Raw genomic sequence first — 25,824 nt, forward strand, 5'->3', positions numbered from 1 at the left:
GTCAATAAAAGGCCAGAGAACTGTTTGTAGGTTCTCCAACTGGAGTCACTGTGTGAGTGAAGCACTCCCAGCAACCTGCAGCATCCTCAGTGAACGCAGCAGTACCGTACCTCAAATTAACATTACATATAGTCTCAAGTGAGAAACTCCAGGACAACAGCTTCAAACACCTGCAGACGGATAAATGATAATAATAACACTTTAAGCGCTTTAAGAACAGCAAGAGCTGACACAAAGTACCATACACCAAAGAAAACAGAAAAACAAATACACATAAAACAAGAATAAATAAAAATGATAAAAATAGGTTATAAGTTTTATAAAAATAAAAACAGTCCATAATCAATCCATCACGCCGGTCCAAAGGCTTGAGTATAAAAATAAGTTTTAAGTTGTACTTTGAACATGGGTAAAGTAGGGGCTTGTCTTATGTGCAAAGGCAAATTGTTCAATAGCCTTGGGGCAGCAGTAGAGAAACCTCTATCTCCACAGAGCTTCCTTCTCGTTTTTGGCATGTCAAGAAGCAGGAGGTCGGCTGATCTAAGAGAGCGGCTAGGAGTATAAGGGTGAAGGAGTTCAGTGAGATAAGACGGGGCAAGGCCATTTAAAGATTTAAAAACAAATAATAAAACCTTAAAATGAACCCTAAAAAACACTGGCAGCCAATGACGTGCAGCCAGGATTGATGTGATGTGCTCGTTTTTTCGCATTACAGTTAAAAGACGAGCCGCCGCATTTTGGACCAGCTGGAGACGTGAAAGGGATGCCTGACTAACCCCAACATACAAAGCATGTAACAAAGGCATGGGTTACTAACTCAAAGTGCTGCCTAGACACTAGAGGTCGTAGTTTTGCCAAACGCCTTAAATGAAAAAAAAAAAACTAGATGTCAAAGTTCAACGCCCTCCAGGTTTTAATGTCATCAAGACATGCGAGGAAACATGCAACTGAAAAACCCTCCTGTTGTTTCAACGGAAAATAAACCTGGGTATCATCTGCATAACAATGGAACAATATGCCATGTTGTCTGAAGATGAAACCCAGAGGAAGCAAGGAGAGAGAAAAAAGCAAAGGCCCCAAAACTGAACCCTGGGGAACCCTGGAGGACAGAGGAGGATTCAAAGCCGGCAAGACCCACAGAGAAAGTTCTAGCTGCCAGGTAAGATCTAAACCACTCCAAAGCATAAGAATAAGAACCCCAAAATCACCAGTATCAGAACAAGTGAAAATATTAAAAACCTTGATTAAAGCTGACTCTGTGCTGGAGTGGTTTTAAACCGGATTGAAAGAGCTCTATGATCTCATGCCCATCCAAAAACGCTTTTTCTAAAATCTTTGAAAAGAACAGCAGTCTATAGTTAGCCAGCACAGATGGATCAAGACCAGGTTTCTTTATAAGCGGTTGCACTACCGCATGCTTAAAATTGGAAGGAACCACACTAGACGATAGACTACTGTTAATAACGTTAAGGACGAATTTGCCTATACAAGGAAAAACTTATTTAAAAAAAACAGGGGGGAGCTGGATCGCGAGGGGAGCCTGAGGAATTAAGAGAGCCAACAACATCCTCTAGTTGTAACATAGATATTGGTTGGAATTGAACAAAAAAAACAGCACAGCAAGGAACAGAAACAGAAGGAACAGAAATAGGCGGTGAAATGAGAGACCTAATGGTGGCAACCTTATCCACAAAAAACTGAAGGAAGTCATTACATAACTCAACAGAAGCTGCCAAAACACGTAGACTGTGGACCATGAAAAACAGAATCAATAGTATTAAAAAGTATGCGTAAGTTTTGACAGTTCGAGGAAATAATATTCGAAAAATGTAGGCTTCTGGCCTCTTTAACAGTGTTCTGATATTTATGCCAGCAGTCCTTCCATATTTGGAGAGACACTTGCAGTTTGTCCTTTCTCCACATACACTCAGCTTTGCGACACTCCTGCCTGAGAGCCCGGGTTCCATCATTGAGCCAGGGGTCAGATTTTACTTTAGGCCGCTTGGTCATAAACAGGGCCATAGAATCCAGGACAGACAGGCAGGAGGAATAAAACCAGGTAATTAAGTCGTCAGGGTGAGCGGACATGGAGGCAGGTGGGGGACCAAGGCACTCGAAAGCAGTAGAAAAGCAACCAGCAAATGAGGAGTTTAATGCCCGGCAGCGTCGAGCAGGAGCAGGGATCTTGATGGTGGGGCTGGAAAACCCCACCTCAAACAAAACCGACATATGGTCGGAAAATACTGGGTGGCCAAACTCCAAGTTGAGCACGAGCAGGCCAAATGAAAAAACAAGGTCCAACGTATGGCCTTGTTTGTGAGTAGGGCCAATAACAGACTGCACCAAATTAAAAGAGAAGTCAGAAAAGTCATTAATAAAATCCTTATTATATCTAGGAGGCCGATAGATGACAGCACAAAACACAGGATTAGACCCACCGATTTCAATAACGGCCAGTTCAAAACTGTGAAATGTAGATAAACCTGGTGGGAAATAGATTCTGGGCGTGAGATCCAACAGCTGGCGGGAAACGGGTAACTTCAGGTGTCGAAGATTTATTCCATGAAGGCAGAGTCGGGGAGCCGCCAGATACCGAAACCGAGGCCCCTCGTCCTCCAAAAATCCTGCAACTGGAACCAGACAGCCGTAGGTCAGGTCCAGAAAGCACCATGACACCGAAAACCAAGGGAAAAAGTCCATATTTAGTCCCAGAGGCAGTTGAGGCATCCAACAGACCGGCCCTCAATCGCACCAACCAACGCACGACATCCACGTCTCCGTCTTCGCCGCCTAAGTAGAAGCATGCGACGGCACGGGGAGGACGACGATCCGGAAAACAGCAGAGGCAGCAGGTTTTGTCTACAATGGTCAGACAACAACACTTCACGGGCAGCCGATCAAAGATTTAGCAGTGTTTGACAGTCATAAACCAGGACCGACGTAATCAATTGAGGGTAATACATTAAAAATAGCAACACAACAGACATGAGGAGAAGCGAGAGATGGCCAGTCATACACACCGGCGCCATCTTGTGAGTCATCTCTAAAATGAATCAAACTGAGGATGACAGAGTGAGGCAAATGATCCAGGTGTTGTCCAGCACGATTAGGTGTGATAAGGGGACAGAGGAAAGGACACCTCAAGTCTCTACAAACAGTACTGTACAAAGTTTTAGGCACTAAAAACACACAGGTGATGCCTTTAATATAAATGACATAAATAGTTTTTCATGTATCAGCTAACTTCATACAGAGTGCAGTAAGGGCAGCCAAACCTAAATCTAATCAGTATTTGCAACACTTAAACCAGCAGCAGTCCTCTCTGGTTTGACCTGCACATAGTTTCTCCTGGTACTTTGCAGCACCTTGGAGAAGCTGTTGCAGTTCTTCTGTAGATTCAGGCTGTCCCAGTGTCTCTTCATGTGATCCCACACTGACTCCATACTGCCCAGATCAGGGCTATGGGGGGGTCAGGCCATCTGCTGTAGGACTCCTGGTTTTTCTTGCCCCTGAAAATAGTTCTTCATGAACTGTAATGGGTACTTTATGGACCTCTTGTCCTGCACAATGGAATGCACTTTGAACCTGGGATCAATCTGACACCTGATGGTGTTGTGTGATAAGAATCTAAAACATCTAAACTGCCTAAAACCTTTGCACAGTACTGTATATCCCTGATTCCTCTGTCCTCACATTTTTTCACATCTTACATGGCATGAACTTAGACACATGGATAAGATTCAAGTGAGGAAAAGGAGGAGACAATTAAAGGTAACAGGGCTCATCCAGTGTAAAGATTGTACCTGGTATATGTAACCATTGTCAGTAACAGATGGCTGGTTGGAAACAGCATTCTGAGGGGTCATCGCCATCTTCAGTATCTCCTCACAACCTAGCAGCAGGAAAGAAAGAAACAAAGAAAGAAAAAGAAAGAGAGAAAGAAAGAAAGAACAAAAGAAGAAAGAAAGTGGGACCAAGACTGAATCAGAATGACACATTCAGAATGTAACTTCACAACCCCTAACTTGTATTAACAATGTGCAAGTCTGAGTACTGCTTGGTGCTCTGTCAGAACAGCAGCAGCAGATAGAAGCTGAACCGTCAGTAGCAGAAGGACAGAGATCTCATGATATTCCACCGAGTAGTAAAGGGCAGGTGGTGAGTAAGGGAAGTCAAAATAGCTCTGGCTACAGCACAGCAGCTGGTTGAGTAAGATAGCAATATAGCCCAAATGCATTGAATTGACATCAGTGCTTTTTGTGATACTACTGTATGTATGTATGCACACACACACACACACACACACACACAAGTCTAGCATTGCATGCTTGTGAATGTGAATTTTGTTGTGTTTAAAGGTGATAATGGTTACATAATGCACTGTAAGACCAAACAGTAAAAAATGGTTTAAAGAAACTGTGTTTTGTTAACTCAAAAAAATAAAACAGTTGATTGATCTCTAATATTCTGAGTCATTTGTGCTCATTTTTAGTTTTAAGTTTACAGAGCTCAGCTCTTCTAAGTCGTTTTTGTCCTTGTACTCAGAAGTGTTGATACTCAGTGTCTGATGTCACACACTTCGCCCGCGAGTTGGTGGAAACTTCCGCCATGTTTGCTCTGTTTGCATTGGAAGAAAAATGCGGAGAAAAGTTTGCAGCCTGTGAATAACTTGGATATTTTTCGCAACTGAAGCTGGAAATAGGCAGTGGAATTATAAGTGAGAACAATTGCGGCAAAAATTTGTGGTATAAATGTAAACGGGAAAATTGAAAGACGGTGTATCTAGCTAGTTAAAGTGTTACTTAAAGTGGAAATTTGGTGGTATTGAATCAACTGCTTATAATGCCTTAGATTTTTGTTAACTCTGAACTTAAAATTGTGCCTGTCTGACAGATGTTTAATGTTCATGCATGTTTGGACATGTTTTGGTTATGTTAGAACTTAATTTAAAGGTTTAATTTGATGCAAAAACATATTGTGCTATGGCATGTTAGTTAACCTTTGGTCTTAGTAATCAGTGCTGTATAATTTATATAACCTTGTCACAGTAAGTAACTTAAGTTTTACTAGAAAAAAAATGTGGTTGTTGCTTAAAAAAAATGATGGACCCTTTCTGACTATCTCAGTTCAAATTCAAAAAGGGTAGATTTAACCTTTTCTTTTTTATTGTTTTCTTTACTGATACATGGAGTGTGTTATTTGTTGCTACACATTAATAGCTAATAAAATGTATTAAAAAGGGTTAAACAGCTCAACATTTAAGTCAGAGCTTTCAATCTGGTATGTTCATGTTGAGCAATTAACATTAATAGACATACATTTCTTATTGTTAATAAAATGTCAATTAATATTTAGTGCACTACATTGAAATTAATCTGAAAGTTGTCTCATAATTAGTTTTAACTCTGCATGCTTACATTGTGGGTAAATATTGTACAGTTTTTAGATGGCTTGGAGGTGCAAACTTTGTACTGCTGCCTTTGATAAAAGGGCACAGTTGCTTGATCATTATCGTTTGCATCATAGCAATTTTTCTACAGTCAGTCCGTTGCCTTGTCTCTATGATGATTGTGTCTGCACATTTCAGTCAGTAAATGCTTTGAAAATTCACTTAACACGGTTGCATTCTGAAACAGTTTTGCAGAGCAAAAATCAGGTGGAATGTTTGTCATTTATCTGTCCAGTGTGTGGATTCAAGCAACCATTTAATGATAAAACTCTTTTCAGTCATTTAAGAACATATTTAAAACAACACGAAACGGTCAACTGTCCATTTAAAAATTGTCACTACAGCACTAATGTTTATTCCTCTTTTAATGCCCACAAAAGTAGGAATCATCCAGATTGTGATGTCTCAGATTATAAGAATGAGATTTTGATAGAAACCGACATCGACCCAATGCAGAGTCAAGGTGAATGTGATGACGCTGGTCCCTCTCAGAATTCTCCTGAGCCGAGTGCTCCTGAGTGTAGTCCTTTAGAATCTAAATATGACTCTGGTGAATTGCATGCTCATTTGAGAAAAAAACATGTCTTCTTTGTTCTTGAAAATGCACAGTGTGCTTCATGTATCAGAGTTGGCCATACAAGACATAGTTGAAAATTTGACACAAATATTTTCATTGTCCAAACCTCTTGTCAGAGACTCTATTTTTAGGGTTCTGCAAAACCATGGTCAGTCCATCAGTGATGCCTGCCTTAATGATTTAGTGGAAGCTGTGATGAAAAGTAATGTCTTTATCAATGCTACTTTGGAAGGTGCAGAGCTGTCCACTGCTAAGAGGAGGAAAACATTTGTGAGGAGTAACTACCCTCTGGTAATGCCAGTGCAATTTACTGTAGATTCCAGGGGACATACAGCAGTGTATGTTTCAGTCCTACAGATGCTTCAAACAATGTTCAGAAATACAGATGTTGACAAAATTCAAGAAGTCAAACCATCACCACCTGGGATCTACATGTCCCATGAAGATGGAACTTACTTCAAAGAAAATCAGTTATTATCAGCAGCTGGTTAGCTGAAATTGTCAATGATTTTGTATGTTGGTGACATTGAACTAGCTAATCCTTTAGGCACAGCTAGAAAGATCCATAAGCTTTGTGCAGTATATTGGTTGCTTGCCAATATACCCAGTCAGTATAGGTCCAGCCTTCACGTCATACAGCTAGCACTGCTATGCAAAGTCCCTGACCTGCAGAATTGTGGTTATGAAAGTGTTCTGAAGTTTCTGAAGGTGATTTTGGCATGAGAACAAGAGCCTGTCATGATCTTCATGTTCAGAGTGTTAACCTGAAACCTTGTAAACCACAACAAATCCCAAAGAACTTTTCAGCCGAACTAAGTATTGATGGAAATGGGCATGAAAATTTCACTTTGCTGAGGTTATTACCACTCATGGTAGGAAGTAAAGTTCCTGAAGGTGATCAAGCATGGGTTGTACTAATGGATCTGAAAGAAATTGTGCAGCTGGTGTTGTCTCCATCTTTCACAGAAGAATCTATCCAGTACATGCAGACTAAAATAAGTGAACATAGGCAGGGCCTCCAAACTGTGTTTCCTGACTTTAGGCTCAGACCCAAACATCATTATATTGAGCACTACCCAGAACTAACAAAGTGTTTTGGGCCTTTGGTTCACCTGTGGACCATGCGGTTTGAAGGAAAACATTGCTTTTTCAAAAGGGTCATACATGACACACAAAATTTCAAGAATGTCTTGAAAACTCTTGCTACCAGACATCAGCACATGATGGCATATCATCTTAGTGCTCCATTATTTTTTAGACCGCACACAAAGGCCTCAAGTTTCACTTCTGTCCAAGTTTCCACTTTGCCAGAAGTAGCGAAAAACTTCATAGAGACAAAGACAGATAGCCGAAACATATATACAGTGGGTACGGAAAGTATTCAGACCCCTTTAAATTTTTCACTCTTTGTGTCATTGCAGCCATTTGCCAAAATCAAAAAAGTTCATTTTATTTCTCATTAATGTACACTCAGCACCCCATCTTGACAGAAAAAAGCAGAAATGTAGACATTTTTGCAAATTTATTAAAAAAGAAAAACTGAAATATAACATGGTCATAAGTATTCAGACCCTGTGCTCAGTATTGAGTTGAAGCACCCTTTTGAGCTAGTACAGCCATGAGTCTTCTTGGGAATGATGCAACAAGTTTTTCACACCTGGATTTGGGGATCCTCTGCCATTCTTCCTTGCAGATCCTCTCCAGTTCTGTCAGGTTGGATGGTGAATGTTGGTGGACAGCCATTTTCAGGTCTCTCCAGAGATGCTCAATTGGGTTTAGGTCAGGGCTCTGGCTGGGCCAGTCAAGAACGGTCACAGAGTTGTTCCGAAGCCACTCCTTTGTTATTTTAGCTATGTGCTTAGGGTCATTGTCCTGTTGAAAGGTGAACCTTTGGCCCAGTCTGAGGTCCTGACCACTCTGGAAGAGGTTTTCTTCCAGGATATCTCTGTACTTGGCCGCATTCATCTTTCCTTCAGTTGCAACCAGTCGTCCTGTCCCTGCAGCTGAAAAACACCCCCACAACATGATGCTCCCACCACCATGTTTCACTGTAGGGATTGTATTGGGCAGGTGATAAGCAGTGCCTGGTTTTCTCCACACATACCGCTTAGAATTAATGCCAAAAAGTTCAATCTTGGTCTCATCAGACCAGAGAATCTTATTTCTCATAGTCTGGGAGTCCTTCATGTGTTTTTTGGCAAACTCTATGCGGGCTTTCATGTGTCTTGTACTGAGGAGAGGCTTCCGTCGGGCCACTCTACCATAAAGCCCCGACTGGTGGAGGGCTGCAGTGATAGTTGACTTTGTGGAACTTTCTCCCATCTCCCTACTGCATCGCTGGGGCTCAGCCACAGTGATCTTTGGGTTCTTCTTTACCTCTCTCACCAAGGCTCTTCCCCCACGATTGCTCAGTTTGGCTGGACGGCCAGGTCTAGGAAGAGTTCTGGTCGTCCCAAACTTTTTCCATTTGAGGATTATGGAGGCCACTGTGCTCTTAGGAACCTTGAGTGCTGCAGAAATTCTTTTATAACCTTGGCCAGATCTGTGCCTTGCCACAATTCTGTCTCTGAGCAACTTGGGCAGTTCCTTCGACCTCATGATTCTCATTTGCTCTGACATGCACTGTGAGCTGTAAGGTCTTATATAGACAGGTGTGTGCCTTTCCTAATCAAGTCCAATCAGTTTAATTAAACACAGCTGGACTCCAATGAAGGAGCAGAACCATCTCAAGGAGGATCAGAAGAAATGGACAGCATGTGAGTTAAATGTGAGTGTCACTGCAAAGGGTCTGAATACTTATGACCATGTGATATTTCAGTTTTTCTTTTTTAATAAATTTGCAAAAATGTCTACATTTCTGCTTTTTTTCTGTCAAGATGGGGTGCTGAGTGTACATTAATGAGAAATAAAATGAACTTTTTTGATTTTGGCAAATGGCTGCAATGACACAAAGAGTGAAAAATTTAAAGGGGTCTGAATACTTTCCGTACCCACTGTAGTACGTCGAAAGTCATCATAAATGGTACAGACTATACCAATGGAATGTTTGTTTCTGAGGACTTCCAAACTTCAGCAGGATTGAAAATATACTGCTTGTGAACAACTCTGCATTTTTTCTTTGCAGGAACTACGAGTGCTGGTACATTGAGCGTCTAAGGTCATTTGAGTTAACATCATCAGACAAGTTCTCTGTACATCAGCTGTCAGAGCTAAATGATACAGTAAATCTCGCAGCCTACAGTATTGATGGACATTTGATATTAACACAGAAACGATATGTGTTGATCAGAGACTTGCAAAATTAAAATCTTTCTTGAAGTGTGGATCTATACAGTCTCTTGATCATTGTGTAGAAAGAAATCTCAGAAATTTTACTGTATCACTGTCCACCACTGATTGTATGTTGCCAGTATACATGTAACTTATTCACCAGTCTCGTTTCTTCTTTTAATAGAAAATGGCAGCTCAAAACTTCCTTCTTCATGTCCATACCTCCACAGACATTGTCAGGAAGATGACTTTATCTTCACAATCAGCATCTGTGGATGAGCTAAAAACAATGATAAAAGAAAGATTTAAGCTAGATTTTGACTTTAGCTTATCATACCAAGATCCTGACTTTGACTGGCAGCTGTGTTCCCTTGTAGACATTGAGGAGCTTCCACAGAAAGCTGTACTAAAAGTTATAAGATCTGAGAGTGATGCCAGTTCAATAGCGTCAGACGACACAATAATATTGCCCCATGCCATGACTCCAGACAGAACTGAGAGATGGCCTGATGTTTTTCCAGACCCCACATTTTCCTATGAGGTAGAACTCATACTAGGTGAGGGAAATGTCACATATGAGAGACTGGGGAAAACTCTCAAATTATCTAGGGCACAAAAACATGACATTCTTGAGACCCTTGCAGCCAAAATGCACTGCTTCAAAGCATACCCCAATGATAGAGAAGTTTCAAAGGTAGCAGAAGCACAGGATCTCAGACAGGATGGTATGGTTGGAAAAATAGTCTGAAGTTTAAGATGGGAAACTACCGTGCAAAGTTAAGTCGGGCTGGATTTCACGAGGTAGCTGTCAATTCTGGGAAGAGGAGTAGAAACAACCCAGACAAACAAGCTCCCCACACTAACATAAAAAGACCAAAGAAGGCAGAAGTGAATTTTCTCCCTAATTTCCCAAGAGGTCAAGATGCTGCAAGTCTTGAACAATTCAGAGTACAAATTGCAGATGAAGTTAAGATGAGTGAGAAAAATCTTCCATTGATCACAAAGTTAATGCAGATGACGTTTGCCCTGCAGCGGAAAGAGATCGTCAGTGATGACCTACCTGTTGAGGAGATTCTTGAACGTTGGCCTGCCCTAAAATTGGAGTCACAGGTGAAAATATTTTTCTTAGTACATGTGCATGCCCTGAGACTTTGTTTTTTCATTAACACTGGTGTTACACCATTTGTAGATATTAGATTTTAGTTTTTCTACAGGGCCACACTTACATATACTTTGTTTGTGCAGATCTGTGCTGAATTTCACAGAATCACAAACATGAATCTGAAGAACCACTTCTATGCTGTGTTGGATCAACATTCCCCTCGCCTTCAGAGCTTGTTGAGGAAGAAAGCTGCTCGCTCAGGGAAAGTAGCTGAAGCTTTGAATCATCTGATCATCTGTTCAGGATTTATGACCTTCCAGGTACTGTAAGTTAGTTACACTTATTGGTGTATGACCAAGATGTTTGTGTTTTAGTTTACCATCTCTGAAGACATGGAAGGGCTCTTTCTTGTGATACATAGTATTGTAAACCGATCAGTCACAACATTATGGCCACTTGTACAATCTAATGCAGAAATCATGACAGAGCTATTGTATTGGATTGCATTAGATCGTACAGGTGGTCATAATGTTGTGGCTGATCAGTGTATGGTTGTGGTTTTCAGCATCTGTACTGAAGCTAAAATATTTTTTTACACTCAAGGAACAAGTTGACATCCATCTGAGACGTGCTGCTGTCCTCCGTGCTCTGCCTGCATAATCTGCATGAGGATGACTTGAGATTTCTGAGGCTGTGGGATGTAAGTCAGCACATTTATCGTTGCAAATTTGTTTGCCATTCATCAGTTTTTTGTGTTCTTTGTGTGATCCACCTGTGGATCCTAGGGTTAAGGTTACAGTTATTGATTTTATAATAGTGTTACTGACTACAGTGTCAGTTATTAAAAGTCTCCATAGCAATACACAGGATGTACAGGATTGGAATAATATGATGCATATCTGGACAAGATCAGTAATTGTAATTTTTTTTTTTTTTTTTTAGTTCTCTCCACTGCAATCATTGGTGTAGAGGCCAAGGATTTGACCTCTACAGCTACACCTGTGTTTTCTTGAAGTTGTCACCTGTCTGTCACAGGTACATCTTTTTAGCAAACAGTCTTTGGTAATAGCTTAGTCAAGCTGGACTAAGAGGTAACACTTCTCTGTTATTGTCTTCAGATGGTGGAGACTGATGAACCGAACACTGATGACATACCAGTGGGGCTTCTGTCAATCAGTACCACCACCAGTGCAACTGATGTCACATTTTTTGTCCCAGAGAGAACTGGAGTTGTGCTTGAGGGTAACATAGTTATTGAATGCACCACTCTTGCTGATGCATTTGTCACACATTTTGCTCTCATCTAAGTTACCCAAAAGACCTGGCCAACACATTTGACTTCATCCAGAAAGTTGTGATGGGCCTGGATGATGGGAAGTTGAGACCCAGGGTGTTGAGTCTTAAAAATGAACTTTTGGCAGTGGAGTAATCTCACTAGGGATGCACCGAATATTCGGCCACCGAAAATCTTCGGCCGAAAATGGCCCAAAGGTGCATTTTCGGTTTACGGCCGAAAGACTTTTATCACCGAAACATTACGGCCCGAAATGTTGTGATGACGCAAACAGAAACCGCGACCTGCACGTGATTGTCTGAAGCAACATGTCTGCGGTGTGGACGTACAGTGGGTACGGAAAGTATTCAGACCCCTTTAAATTTTTCACTCTTTGTGTCATTGCAGCCATTTGCCAAAATCAAAAAACTTCATTCATTAATGTACACTCAGCACCCCATCTTGACAGAAAAAACCAGAAATGTAGAAATTTTTGCAAATTTATTAAAAAAGAAAAACTGAAATATCACATGGTCATAAGTATTTGTGTGATTAAACAATTTATGTAATCAGTTTCAAAAGAAATTTTAAGTACTTTAATTTGTAATTATGAGTTGGAAGTAAGCAACGTTTTAAGTTACAGCAAAGTTTGTACAGCTTTCAAACTTTAAGTAAACATGACGCCAACAATTTATTACTAGGAAACTAAATATTTTTGTTAGATGTAATAAATATTTAAATACAGTAAAGTTACATATCCTTAATTTTGATTTGTACTGCAGAAACAAAATAACTAGTAAAAAGTACTTAATGCAGAAAGCTTCTGTAACTTACAAAGTCTAGTTACTGTCAATTAAAAATACCCAGTAAAAGCTACCTCATAAGGAGTGTTTTTATAACTTACAAAACTGAGTTATCATCACTTAAAGATTTTTATGTAATCAGTTTCACCAATTTTTTTGAGTTAAATTAACTTATCGGGTTTTACAGTGTGGTTAGACTATCTTCAATCTAATTAATAGTTTGTCATTTAGGGAAAACATCTATTGCTTCATTGCCAAAAGTGAGATGATACAGCTGGGCTGACTTTGTCCAAAGGACAAATAAAGGTTGGTATTCAGTGCACATCTACTTTTTTACCTTTGACAGCAAACACTCCATGGCAAAAGTCTTTGAAGTTGATTTTCCCATGAGCATTAGGATCCAAGTACCTGGTGAACTTCTTAACCTGAAAAAGACAGAAGTCAACTTAATTTTATTTATATAGCACAAAATCACTAGGTTTTTCTCACAGGTCTTTGCAATATGACACAGTATGGAAACTTCTATTCTATGATCCTCCAGAGAAAACGAGTCAGTTGAGCATGAATATTAGGTATCAGTATCAATAGAGTATAGGTACAGTCCTCTCTTTTCGTCCTGACGTAGTGCCTTGTAGGACCTTACACTGTGGGGATGGAAACGTGTACACTTTAGCATTAAAATTTAGGGTGAAGAGTTGTTTTAAGCTGAGGATAAGGTTAGGTTAGGTAAGGGATTTAGTTAGCAGGTAGCCATTAGGTCTTAGGAATATAAGTAAAAGTCCCTCCAAAGAATCAAGATCCGTGCCTGTGTGTGTGTGTGTGTGTGTGTGTGTGTGTGTGTGTGTGTGTGTGTGTGTGTGCAACGAGGGAGCAGCAGTGTGGATGCAAAACAATCACGTGGAATAAAGATGTTACTTCATTGTTAAATACTGTTTTCCAAATGAAACAAATGTAAATACAGGCCTAGGGCAGAGTACCATCTCATAGGCTGTTTTAGGCAGCCTGTCCATCTGGACCGTTTCATTATTTAATAACCAACCAGTTCGTCCACAGATTCCCCTGTGAAGTTCTCATCGCCATGGTAACAAAGAATACTGAGATGAGAGCAACTGCGAGAAGGGAGGAGGAAGAAGTAGCTTCCTCTCAGTATGACTGAGTTATTTTTAGTGGTGTATTAGCTCAGCCATGACAGCTTAAAGAAAAATCCACTCACACTGTTAGATATCATTTATATTGAAGGATCAGTGCATCTAGAACCTGCCTTATATGCTTCTACGTCCCATTTCTCTGCTGGGTTCAATTTCAGTCTTAGCAAAACACAACAATTTCCAAATAACATGTTAGAGCAAGTTATTTCAACGCAGGTAATAAGGTACTCAATGAATTTGTGTAGCATGTTAAGGAAATTAGTGTATCCCTTCCTGTGATACTTTATTTAAAGTGTATGTTTAGCCAATTTACTATAAATATTGTACACATCATTAACATTATTGCAACCCATTTCCCAAATGGTACCACAAATCTTATCATTAATTTCCAGTCCTTCCAGGCAGCCACTGGCTGTTTCAGCAGGGTAGCCTAGTAGCCTGACAAATATTTATGCCATTTACATGGCCAGACTTCTTCCACTAGGAAGAAGTGTGAACTTACAAAAAAAAAAACAGTATAATATTTTATTCATTTATTGGTAATATGGTTGAAACACCCTTCTACTGAATCTGAGGGAAAAAATGTTCATCTTGGGTGACAATGGTGCAATGGTTACCACTGTTGTCTAACACAAAAAGGTTCCCATTTGAGCAGGGGCCTTTCTGAGTGGACTTTGCATGTTTTCCCCACATCTGAGCGGGTTTTCTCTGGGTATTCCGATTTGCTCTCACAGTCCAGACATATGCAGGTTAGGTTAATTGGTGACTCTAACTTGCCCATAGGCGTAGACGTGTGACTGGCGATCTGTCTAGGGTGTATCCAATCTCACACAAGTTGGGTGATCCCACCCCTCATGTGACCTATAATAGGATAAGTGGTCTAGATCATGGATGTGTGCAACGTTCACCTCCACAGGCCTGTGGATCCCAAAAATAATGAAATGTTCCTACCAGACCAGAACATTTTCTTTCAGCATTGAATTTACAGTTCACAAAACACTTTTATGTCAAGCATAAACAGTGATATGTCTTTGCACTGAGGCAGCTGCACTAATGCACAGGCCCAAGTCAATAAATTGTGTTTTTAATAGTGACTATCTGATCTTGATATTTTCTTTATTTCAGTGTTTAGAGTCATCTCATGCTTGCAAGCTTCTAAAAGTGCAAATATTTATGCATTTCACCACCAAACTGAAATTCCCTGTAATAACTCAACAAGCCAGAAAAAAGTGATTATAATCTCTGGTAGGGTCCCCCTTAGATAAGTAGTCTGTACTTGGGTATAGATACAGACTACTAGGCATGAGTACAGTCAAACAACTTTATTATTGTTTTGTGAGTTCATGCAGTCGCAAAGGTGCAAAGGTTGCATGTCTTGCCCAAAAATGCTCTGACCTATGAACAGAGGAAGGTGGGGATTAACCTGTCAACCTATTGACTAGTGGACAACCTTAATTAAAAGGACACAGGACACTCATTTGAAGACAGTGATGTACATATTTTGGACAGAGAAGATAGGTGGTTTGAGAGAGGAGTCAGAGAAGCTATATATATATATACATATATATATATATATATATGTTCAAGTAGAAAAACCCTTCCTTAACAGGGGTGGAGGGCTCAGACATAACTTATGTTCAATCTACCAGGCTGCCCTTTCATCTGTTCCCAGGAAATTAAGGAGCACATCAAACGTCTTCCAGGGAGGACACACTCTGCAACAAGTGTAGTGGAACCCGCTTGGAGGATAAATATTGAGACCCCTAACCAACTTCTCTTTAGACTGAAGAAGGTACTCGCATGAGTAGTCAAACGTTTTGACTTAACTACCAGAAGTCCAGTTGCCCTGATTCAGCTTCTAGGGAACTTCACCTGAATGACTGAGAAGCTTCATAGACAAACAGCCAAACCTTCTTAAAACTTCAGAGTTGGCAGAAACAGCATTGTCTGAAACATTTGTTGCCAGGGCTAATGCAAACACTGTGGCATAGTTACAAAGTGCCTGCTCCACATGACAAGAACAAAACAGTGTGTGATTAATTGTAATAGACTCTATTCTAACATATTCATGGCATATTGAAAATCGTAAAATACAGAAAAATCCATCCACAGTGAATCAGGCCTAGACCAAATCACCATCAGTCACTATTCACAATTTAATCACGTAGTTGTGTTCATAAATGTATATACCCCATAACATAACATGTCAAACACGTGTCTGCCCTTTTAAAATCATAATGACCACTGCAATGACTAAAGACTCTATCTGACCACTTTACTTAATAAGAAATGTTTTCTGTGTACTCATTTTAAGTCAAAATGTGCCAGGGGTACGTAAATTTATAAGCATAGCTGCCTCTACTGTATATGTGAAGACTTTCACTCTTTAAGCAATCCATGAACTGGAACATGTTCATTAACACATGTTTGGAAGGAGCTCTCTCCAGCCACCACTACAAACACACTGGCCCTCGCACAGATGTAGAAAAAAACAAGAATAAAATAAAAACTAGTTAAGAAAAGTGCTTGGCTCCAAATCTACAGTTTTTCACAATTATTGTAGGCCAGAATATCAAATTGCAGAATCACAAGATAAGCAGTCAAATGATAAATCAAGAGTTATTACTGACCACTGGGACCCCTGCTAGTCCCATGTTTATTCCAATGTAAAGTGCCCCGGTCTCCATCAATCCATTATCTATACCTGCTTATTCCTAACCAGGGTCCCAGGGATCTGCTGGAGCCTATCCCAGCTCTCTTTGGGTGAAAGGCAGGGGTACACCCTGGACAGGTCACCAGTCCATCACAGGGCCACATAGAGACAAACAACCTCACACACTCACACTCACTCCTATGGGCAATTTAGAGTCACCAATCAACCTGACATACATGTTTTTGGACTGTGGGAGGAAACCAGAGTACCTGGAGAAAACCCACACAAGCACAGGGAGAACATGCAAACTCCACACAGAAAGGCCCCTGATGGGTTGCAAACCAGGAACCTTCTTGCTGTGAGGCAACAGTGCTAACAACCAAGACACCGTGTTGCCAATGCCCTAGTATCATTCCTGCTAAACCTATGAATGGCACTTCGCTATCCATGGTGCTGTAGCTAAGCTAAGAAATTAGCTGTAATCAGTGTTTTTCCAAGTTCAATACAAACGATTTTCTATGGAAATGAGCTTGGTCTGTTGAAACCCCCGCTGGATGATGGAGGAAATCCGCTCTACAGCTCTTACATGCCACGGGGACGACACGACAGTATCATCACTGAACAATCATCTGCATTATACCTGCCATCCAGCAGCACAGCAACTATGCTGCTGCATAACATGATACCCGACAATGAGCCCCTACCCGAGCTCACCTGTACGTGTCCACGCACAGTCCCGTTAGGACAGGCTGCCCGTTGTCAGCGGCGCGTAAGGTTTGAGAGGTAACTATATTAAGACCTGGTCCTGTACAGCACCTCACCTCGTCTCCTTGACCGAACTGAAGACCGAGGTCCACCAAGTGCTCCACCCGGATGAAGCCATCAGCATCCTTGTCACACACGTCGAAAACCTCCTTGAGCCTCCTCAGAAACTGCAAGAGCTGCTCTCGGTCGGGGAAAACGTGCCCTTCCATTGTGGAGTTGGCTTTGTCGGCGGGGGACGTGTTTTCCTGATCAAATGAAACGTGAGAGAATGACAGTCGCCATAATTGTGCGGCTCAGCTCCACCAGAGGGCCGCTGCTGCTGCTGCCGTCACGGAAAAAGGCGATGATTTACGAGGTGGACGCGAAGTATCGTGTCACAGGTCGTTTGCTCATTAATGATCCAGGTGTGTTAGCCTCCGCAACCTGCTCCATGCAGCATTTAATGGTGGTCTATATGAAGCTTGTGCCTCCATGTCATGACAAAGACAAAATAATAGAAATGTATTTACATTTTTTATACCAGCTGCAAAAACAACACTTCTACCAATTAGTAGAGCTTTGAAGCACAGCAAGTGACTTTAGTATATCATCATTTTGATGTAGCAGCCTAACTTAAAATTGTCTTTTAGTAATTACGATTTTCTCAAAGGTATAACATTATACATCGGAATTCAATATACTATATTTTTGACTTATATAAATTTAACCTTAAAACCGAAAATTTCCACATTATAATAATACAATGTTATTATAGATATGTACACAACAGTCAAAGCAGACAACGCATTGTTTTATTAGAAAACAGTACATACAAAACACACCTCTGTACAAAACATCATCATTATGTCCCAGTCCTGAAAACAATCACTCATTCCAACAAGTCTAAGCCCAGTTTAAAATGTTCAAATATTACTCCTGTGCTTTGCTTTGTAGTAGCCTAGCTCTTCAAAGTGTTTAAAAGTGACAACTTGTTTAAAAGCACAGACAACAGAATATAATCAACTGTCATCATATCCCTAAGTTGTCATGTGCCATGTTAAAAATAAAATGCATTTAGGGATACCAAGGTGAAGAATCCCAAATAAAGTTAACTACAGAAAAGACAAGTCTGTCTTACAAAGCTAGGTAGAAATGCAAATTCACAGTTTTGTCAAATCTAGATGATTAGCCTTGGTTCCAGCAGAGACTCCCAGCGCTCTGTCACCTGTGGGAGGAAAAGTAAAGACAAACTAAGATCACACTCAGATATAAAGGGGGGAAAAAAGTCAGAGTACATAATGCAGGAAACTGAGCCACCACTGTTTATCATGGTGCGCTGCGATTCATAACAAATTACAAACTTCTCACTCACCATTGTGCTCATTACGTGTTGGATGGACTAGTTTATTTTTTATTTATTTAACCACAAAATAACTCTTTGAGATTAAAAATCTCTTTTGCAAGAGTGTCTTAGGTCTGTTTCCTAGGTATCTTCAGGTTTTTACATGTCAGAATTCAAATAATTACAGTCTTTGGTCACAAGATTTCTTTACACTGTCTGTTCCTAAGGTAAGAACAGAGCTGGGAAAGAAGGTTTTTAAATATGCTGCTCCCTCTGCTTGGAACAGTTTGCAAATCAATCTGAAATTAAAGGAGCTGGTCTCATTGGATACATTCAAAGAAAGTTCTGGCTGTAGATGTTTTAACTAATGGATGCTTTAGAAACACTGCAGAATACACTTGTTGGTACCTTGTATTGCATGTATGTTTTATTGTGATGTTTTAGTCTTATGTTTTGCACCGTTTTATTGAATAAATACAAATTTATTGTATGAATGAATGGTTAAATGTCTATTTGTAACTGATCTCTGTAATGCTGCTGTCTTAGCCAGGACACTCTTGCAAAAGAGATTTTTAATCTCAATGAGTTTTTTCCTGGTTAATTAAAGGTTAAATTAAAAAAATAAATTAAAAATAGCATCCACTGACAACAACTGCAACCTAAGGCATATGCAGCTGTATTTGTCAATCCCTCATTTTTCTCTTGTTTGGACAACTGATTCAAAGGATAGGATCACTGGATAAATAGGCTCAGTTGGCTCTAGTCCACTTTTTGGAAAAAAGTCACTGAAGGGGTCTTAGTTTGCCAAATACAGTAAGAAAATCATTATGTTGGCAACAATACAAACAACCCTAACCTATCACCACATTTTGATTCAAATGCTTCAAATACTCTGGTGCACAGAAATAAGCAACACCACAATTTCCTACTGACTACCACCCACTTCAAATCACTGTGAAGGGTCAAAATTCAAAGTACAAAAATCTCTCATGAATCATTTAAAACTGTTTTAACTGCTCTGGCAGAACCTTTTACGTTAATGTAAACTAAAAAAAAAAAAATCAGGGAAGAAAAAAAGATATAAAGAATGGCCTAACTATATGTAATATGAAAAGAGTCACTCATTGTGAATTATGCCCCAAATCTGTAGGTCTACCAAGTCTTAGCCTCTTTCAGTTCATTGTCTTTATGTCAGCCATCCCCCGGTGGCCAAAAAACTCTATCACTAAAGCTTTAAGTCACACATGGATCTTCCTTGTTGGCCTTGAAAGACAAGCTATTTTGAAAATCTCCTGTTTTCAGTCGATAATAGGAGCTAGAGGCTAAGGCTTACCCAAACACCTCTGGACACAGCGTACTCCACTCTCTCTGAGCCATCCGGGTTCTGATAGACCAGGTCAAACTTCCCAGGCTCAACAGGAGCTAAGGAAGAACCAGGAAGTTAAGGATAACCACAAATTTCCATTGAAAACCAATGGAAAATGTTGTCTATTGTACATTTTAAAAAAAAAAAAAAAAATCCATGAGTTCACTGGCATTTCCAATTCCCAAAGGTTTATGTTTGATACTGAAGAAAGTCCATGAGAAGTACAAAAGAATTTCCTCCATCCTATAATAATTAGAATACCGTATATCCATAGTGGGCCACAGATAGCCCTATGTAGACTATTAATTCCACCAGTGTAATTTTTTTTTCTAGGTATAGGCATTTTCCACAGTTAGCTTTGGAAGGAAAGACAGTCGTGTGCTAATATGATGACATTTGGACCAGGCATTTCAAAACATGAAACAGTGAACTAATCCCCACCTTGAGAGGCATGAAGGAGTTCCAGCTCAATCTGTTTGGTAGCTGGGTCAAAGCTCACAAGTCGTCCCTCCTAAAATATACAGCAAACATTTGTGTGTTGATTCCAGCATGAATGAAGAGTTCAGACATCCTCAAGATGATCTCTCCAGGTTCCTTCCTAAAACGTCACATCAGTAGTCATGATAGATGAACTCTCACCTTATATTCTGATATCTCTGGTGTGTAGTTCTCAGTTAGCTCCAGCAGCTGTGAACACACACATGCATGCACACACAAAAGAATTGTGTTAGGAAATAAATCTCCTAACTAGGTGCAGAGTTAAAGATCTTATATTCACAAGAGAACTGTGTTCATCAAAGATGGTTCATTATTGGTTAGACGTGAAAATGTTAACAATTAATCTTAAAACTTAGTTAAAACTGACCAGTAAATTGGGCTGCAACGTACGCTTCTTTTCATAACATGTTACCACCATGAGTCAGTTCTATGGGCTTCTTTCAGTTGTCTCTGTACTGTGCCAGTTACTCTCCCAGACATTTTGTTTTCAGAACTGCATGGAGTTATTGGCAAGGGGAAATACGCTCTTAACTAGGTAACTACCATTCAGCTGGGACAATGACAAATGCTATTCTTTTTCTGAGCTCAGCAGACTCAGAAGGTGCCTAACTCAATTAACAAAACAGTGGAATCATTGATTCTTTTCGTCGTCTGTGGGTCTCACGTCGTAAAGTTTTTCATACTTAGCTTATACTCGTACAACAAAGTTTCTTTTCACCTTTACAATGTGAGTACAAAACACGTGTCTTCTACACTGTTTATGGAAGTTTCTAAGCACCAATGTCTTTTCACTGAGATCCATGAGGAAGTCAACATGAAAAATTGTTTTTGTGCCTGTATAAATCATAAAAGTAATGAGTGGAAAATGTTCATTTTTCTCATTAAGGAAACCTCACAGTGCTGAATTAGCTGCTAGCTTTGGTGATCTGGTCAGGGCCATTAGGGTTTTACAAAGACCATGATGATTCTACTCTGACACCGCCAGAGGCTGGCTGTTTAATGAAGTGGGTAACAATCCATGTCTGTCGTGCATTTAGGGTTGCACTTTGGAAATTGGTGACAGCTGGCAAACTGCTTTGAATGACTCTCACGTTGCTATGCTTACATATGTAATTTCCAAAAAGACAAACTAAAAAGACATGCAGAGTCTCTTTTCATAATCCTGACTATCTGATCAATAATACTGATAAAACCTTGTATTGACACAGCAATCATCTCTCATATGAAGTGTTACATTAATTTAACACAGTCTAATAAGGCTGGAGTAGGCTCACCTTGAAGGCAATCTTCTGCCCCACCTGTGGTGGGGCGGCCAGCAGGGGCATAGAGCTGTAGTCCTGTCTGGGGGGACTTTCTGCTTCATTCTACAAACGGAGCAGACACATGTAGAATGTCAAGAGACTGTTAATCCTGGTTCCTTTTCATAAAGACTCTTCTGTAATAGACAGGTAATACAACACAGACGTGCACACAATAGATAGAGTAAGACTAAGAAAACATTGTGACCGAGGCAGCTTCTTTTGATACTTATAATTCTATATTATACTTAGAATTCTAGTCTACGTGGATCATAAATTGTTGGGGGCGCTTACATGTAGCTTGGGATATAAAGGTTTCAGTCCTTTTAGTACATCATCTATATACTATATCCTCCAATGTAATATAAAGACTCATCCCCTTTTAAAATGAGTAAACATGAAGCATTTAAAATATGCTATTGTTAATGCTCCATCTGGTACCACAGTCATTACAAACTGCATATTTACCTGGTGAGAACAGAAAACATGCATTTTATCAATTAAAACATCCTGCAGAAAGTACTCTAGTTTGTAGTCATGACACCACAGACATATACATGGTCATACATACATACATATACAGACCTGGACAATCACTGATGTGTTGGTCAGCAAGTCAGTGTGGTAGGATGGCTCTTTGACTCCATCAAAGCTGAATTCAAAGCTTTCATTGTGGCCTCTGATGGCCCCTTTACCATCACCTCTTCTCCTGTCTCCAGGACCATCACGCCTGTTTTTTGCATGGCTGTTGCCTCTCCAAGACGACTGACTACCCACACCAGGCTGTGGCTGCTGCGTGGGTCCCCGAACAACCAGTTCGATCTCCTCTTCAGTGTCTGAGCTACAGGGCTCCACAGCTTTGTCATGAGGAGGCACAGCTACACTGACAGCCTGTTTCTGTGTGCAGATTGTTGACTGCAGGACTGAAGGAGCATGCTGAAACTTTAGGCTATCTTTTGTTTTACCTTTGAAAGGCATAGAGGTTGAAGGTTTGTTTTTTGGTGTGATTTTTACACTGCTACTAGAGTCTGAAGAGCTATCTTGTGTCTTTGCTTGAGTTGCTGGGGGCTTCTTGGTGCTTTTAACAGGCTGGTTGACACTACTGGGGATTTTATGGGGAGAAGCAGTTGGTTTTGGGGTTGTAGCAGAGCTATTTTCCTCTGTCTTCATCCTCTTCTTCTTCTTCTTCTTTGTGTGCTTTCTTTGTGACTTCTTTTTCCTCTCATCACCTGAATCCTTCCTGTCATCCTCCTCCAGGCTCTCCTCCTTCCCTTTTTTCCTCTGTTTTTCCTTCGGTTGCACATTTACCCCATTTTCTACTGGCCCATCCTCATCCGTGAGTCTTTGTCTCTTTCTGCAGTTCTTACTTGATGTATCTGGAAAGCTGCTGTGCCCATTCACCTCAACCACACAGTGCACCTTCACCCTAATAAAGGGGAACATATTTTAAACACAGTGTTTGACACCTTGCATATCAAGGCAAACATACCAATACCAGTAGTGAGTACGAAAGTTCATTCTTGACTTTAGAAGTAATACTTGACAAAAGGAAACCTTAACTCTAGGTTGACCTCCTCACATCTCCAGAGGTATAAGTCACATGAGAACTGGACTTATAGTCTCATATAAACACAAAAACCATTAAGAGCAGTTCAAATCCCTAAAACAAGTAAGTGAAACTTGAGAAAAATGTGACAAAACATCAAATTTGACCAAGTGGAAACAAAAAGAACCAGAGCTGCTGACAACACCAGATGATCCCTTTTCAGACGCACAAGGCCAAAATCTGATTTTGGTGTTTTATTACTGCTGGTTTTATAAGCACGAGCCAGACACAGGTATCAGTTGCTCTTTGTTGAGTTAATGTAAAGCAGTGTTCATTTTTAAAAAGATGTATTTTAAGGATGAACATCTTGAGTTTTATTTATGTATCATTTAAACACAACACAGTGCAAACTAAGACAATTAACTTCAGGAAATAACTGCGTACGAAAGCACACCTGACGCTGTCGTTGTCCCGCACTACATATATGCTCTCCGTGTGTGGAAGGTAGCAGTCTTCTACGAACAGGTGGAGGATGCTGCCCCGGCTGAACTCGAACCTGTCTCTGATGATGCTCTCGAGATCCGCCACCACACGACACGCGTTCAGGTCCACGAGCAGCCAGCACGAGCGACAATCAGCAGCGGCGGGCGGCGGGTAATCAAAGTGCAGGCGCACGCGGATACAGCTGTTAGCAGCCATGACGGTTCCTGCACGCGCATGTGGCATTGATAAGGTAAAAATGATGCACACACCTGGCCAAACCGCATGCCCCTGCTCCACCAACAGGAAGAACCAAACACTCTTCCGCTCAGAGTTTTCAAATTAAGAGTGTCTAAATCTGCTGCACTCTGAAATACCTCTCAATTCTACTCACCGCTTTAATCGAAACACACGCCTATGCAGGGGCAATTTTAGACTCTTTGTAAGGTGCTCAGGCACACCCATTTCATCTCAGCGACTCTAAAAATTATTAAGCCTAATGTCAGATTTCACAAACATATTGTTCCACCACACACAAACAGTAGGAGAAGAAGGGGGTAGTGATGGATTTCGTGGTGGAGATTAAATCTAGTTGCTGCCTGTTGTGACTGTGAACACTGGGTCATTGTTACTGTGATTTAGAAAGTGTGTGTTACAGTCCCATGGTGTGAATACTGTCAAAAAACGTTAACTGACTGAGCTGAGCAGTTGCCAGGTAATGAGCTACTGTAAGTGATGCACTTTATTATTTCAGTGTAAGTGGAGATAAAACACCAAACCCCTGCAGTATTATAAAGCTTTGCCATTATTCTTCTTCATTAATAAATGAAAGAAAGTTCATGTTTTATGTTACATTAAAGGCAGGATTTTGTTTTCAAAGAAAACAATCAGGTTCAGAAAGTGAGGTCAAAATGACATTACCTGACTGCATTACCCATAACAACCCAGTATTTAATTAGACCAATATAAATCTTTGTGGTTCAATTTATTAGATTATAGATTCTGTGATTGGATGACAAGTTTTCAGTTTGGTTGACAGCACAGAGAAGGAGAAAGGAGGACAGTGATGGAGACAAGGGGAGAGAGCAGTGTTTAGTCACAACCCTATCAAACTATCATGGCATGACCTTTTAATTTTAGACAAATTAGAAAGCTGTCTTTCAGTCGATGCACACAAGAGATTTCTGCATACCGGGGACAGGCCGGAGAAACAACCAATAAGACTTAATTTCTTGTCCAAACAAGGTATTAAACTTGTAGCAACCAAAACCAAATCAGTGTGATCATCACCATATTGGAGAAATGTTCAGCTATGATATGTGCAGATTATATGCAAATGCCTCTTCTCTATTGTTCTGTGTGTTATTGGTTTTACATTGTATACCAATAGCCTTATATTTAATTTATCTAACTTGTTATGGACATGGTGTGTGTGCATTATGTGTCTTATCTGTCTAGTTTAAGTGCTATTTTGTTAGTGGTACATCGGTAAATGGTAACATATGTATTCCATTATAAACAAAATATGGAATAATACTTGTGAATTTGAGGCAACACACATTTTTAAGGTCATTGTTATTTTCTGCAGTCTCTTTGTAAAATGTCAAGTATTGGGTTAAGGTACAACAAGGCTGAAATAGTCTTACATCTAGGAGTAGTGGTACCACAATGGCTCTTTATGACTCTATTAAGAAGAAGAAGAAGAGTACTTTATTAATCTCCAAGGGGAAATTCAATTGTTACAGCAGTTATTCTTTTTTTGGTGTGTGTGTGTGTGTTGCGCGCGCGCACACATTATTGTTTATATTGTGTAATTATAGAGTCTTATGGCCACAGTTCCTCATGAGGTGGGTGGGCAGGATTGTCCAGTATGGAGTTGATTTTGTCCACCATCCTCCTCTCTGCCACAGCCTCCAGACTGTCCAGTTACAGTCCAACATGAGATTTAAAAATTCAAGCTGTATTTTAGGGCATCCCAATTAATCGAATTTCCGTGGTCGATATTTTACAAATATCTGGTATTTCTTTTTTTTTTCAAACCTTGGACTTTCAGTCTTTTATTTTGAAGGACAAGTCTTTTACTGAAATGTTCATATCAGCTGGCCTAGACTCTTCTTGGGAGCTCATTCACAACACTGCCCTCTGTTGGGGTGGAGGTAGGAGCTCTCGTTCAGAGACAGTGACTGTTTTATGACGGCACAAAAATTAAGATGTGACTCGATTTGCTCATAATAAAGTTAGAAAAACTGAGTTTCCGCTATAAATGATTTTTAGA

The 25,824-nt window shown here is 40.2% G+C and overlaps 2 protein-coding genes across 2 annotated transcripts in view; both read right to left on the minus strand.

The window, feature by feature from the left end:
• rab11fip4a (RAB11 family interacting protein 4 (class II) a) overlaps positions 1 to 17,249 on the minus strand; it is a 29,243-nt gene extending 11,994 nt beyond the window's left edge. The window contains exons 1-3 of the mRNA XM_026325367.1: positions 17,097 to 17,249; positions 12,812 to 12,899; positions 3,804 to 3,892 (exon numbers count right to left, since the gene is read on the minus strand). Coding sequence (XP_026181152.1) covers positions 3,804 to 3,892; positions 12,812 to 12,899; positions 17,097 to 17,249 — 330 coding nt within the window. The remainder of the gene's footprint in view (positions 1 to 3,803; positions 3,893 to 12,811; positions 12,900 to 17,096) is intronic.
• A 621-nt stretch (positions 17,250 to 17,870) lies between these two features.
• Positions 17,871 to 23,853, minus strand: coil (coilin p80). Its single transcript, XM_026324683.1, has 7 exons — positions 23,524 to 23,853; positions 22,109 to 22,949; positions 21,500 to 21,589; positions 20,367 to 20,414; positions 20,169 to 20,238; positions 19,695 to 19,783; positions 17,871 to 18,244 (listed from the first exon to the last, which is right to left on the minus strand). The coding sequence occupies exons 1-7, from the start codon at positions 23,793 to 23,795 to the stop codon at positions 18,197 to 18,199; spliced, it is 1,458 nt and encodes a 485-aa protein (XP_026180468.1). The 5' UTR covers positions 23,796 to 23,853; the 3' UTR covers positions 17,871 to 18,196.
• Between the last annotated feature and the right edge of the window lie 1,971 nt (positions 23,854 to 25,824).

This window comes from Mastacembelus armatus, chromosome 8 (assembly GCF_900324485.2).
Source record: "Mastacembelus armatus chromosome 8, fMasArm1.2, whole genome shotgun sequence".
Lineage (NCBI taxonomy): Eukaryota > Metazoa > Chordata > Actinopteri > Synbranchiformes > Mastacembelidae > Mastacembelus > Mastacembelus armatus.

Excerpts from the sequence above, each read along its gene's own strand:
- coil (XM_026324683.1), bottom strand. The coding sequence starts at position 23,795 with ATGCCACATGCGCGTGCAGGAACCGTCATGGCTGCTAACAGCTGTATC. Across the intron at positions 22,950-23,523 it reads CGGGACAACGACAGCGTCAG|GGTGAAGGTGCACTGTGTGG; the intron begins GTGTGCTTTCGT and ends CCCCTTTATTAG. Across the intron at positions 21,590-22,108 it reads ACACATCAGTGATTGTCCAG|AATGAAGCAGAAAGTCCCCC; the intron begins GTCTGTATATGT and ends CTCCGTTTGTAG.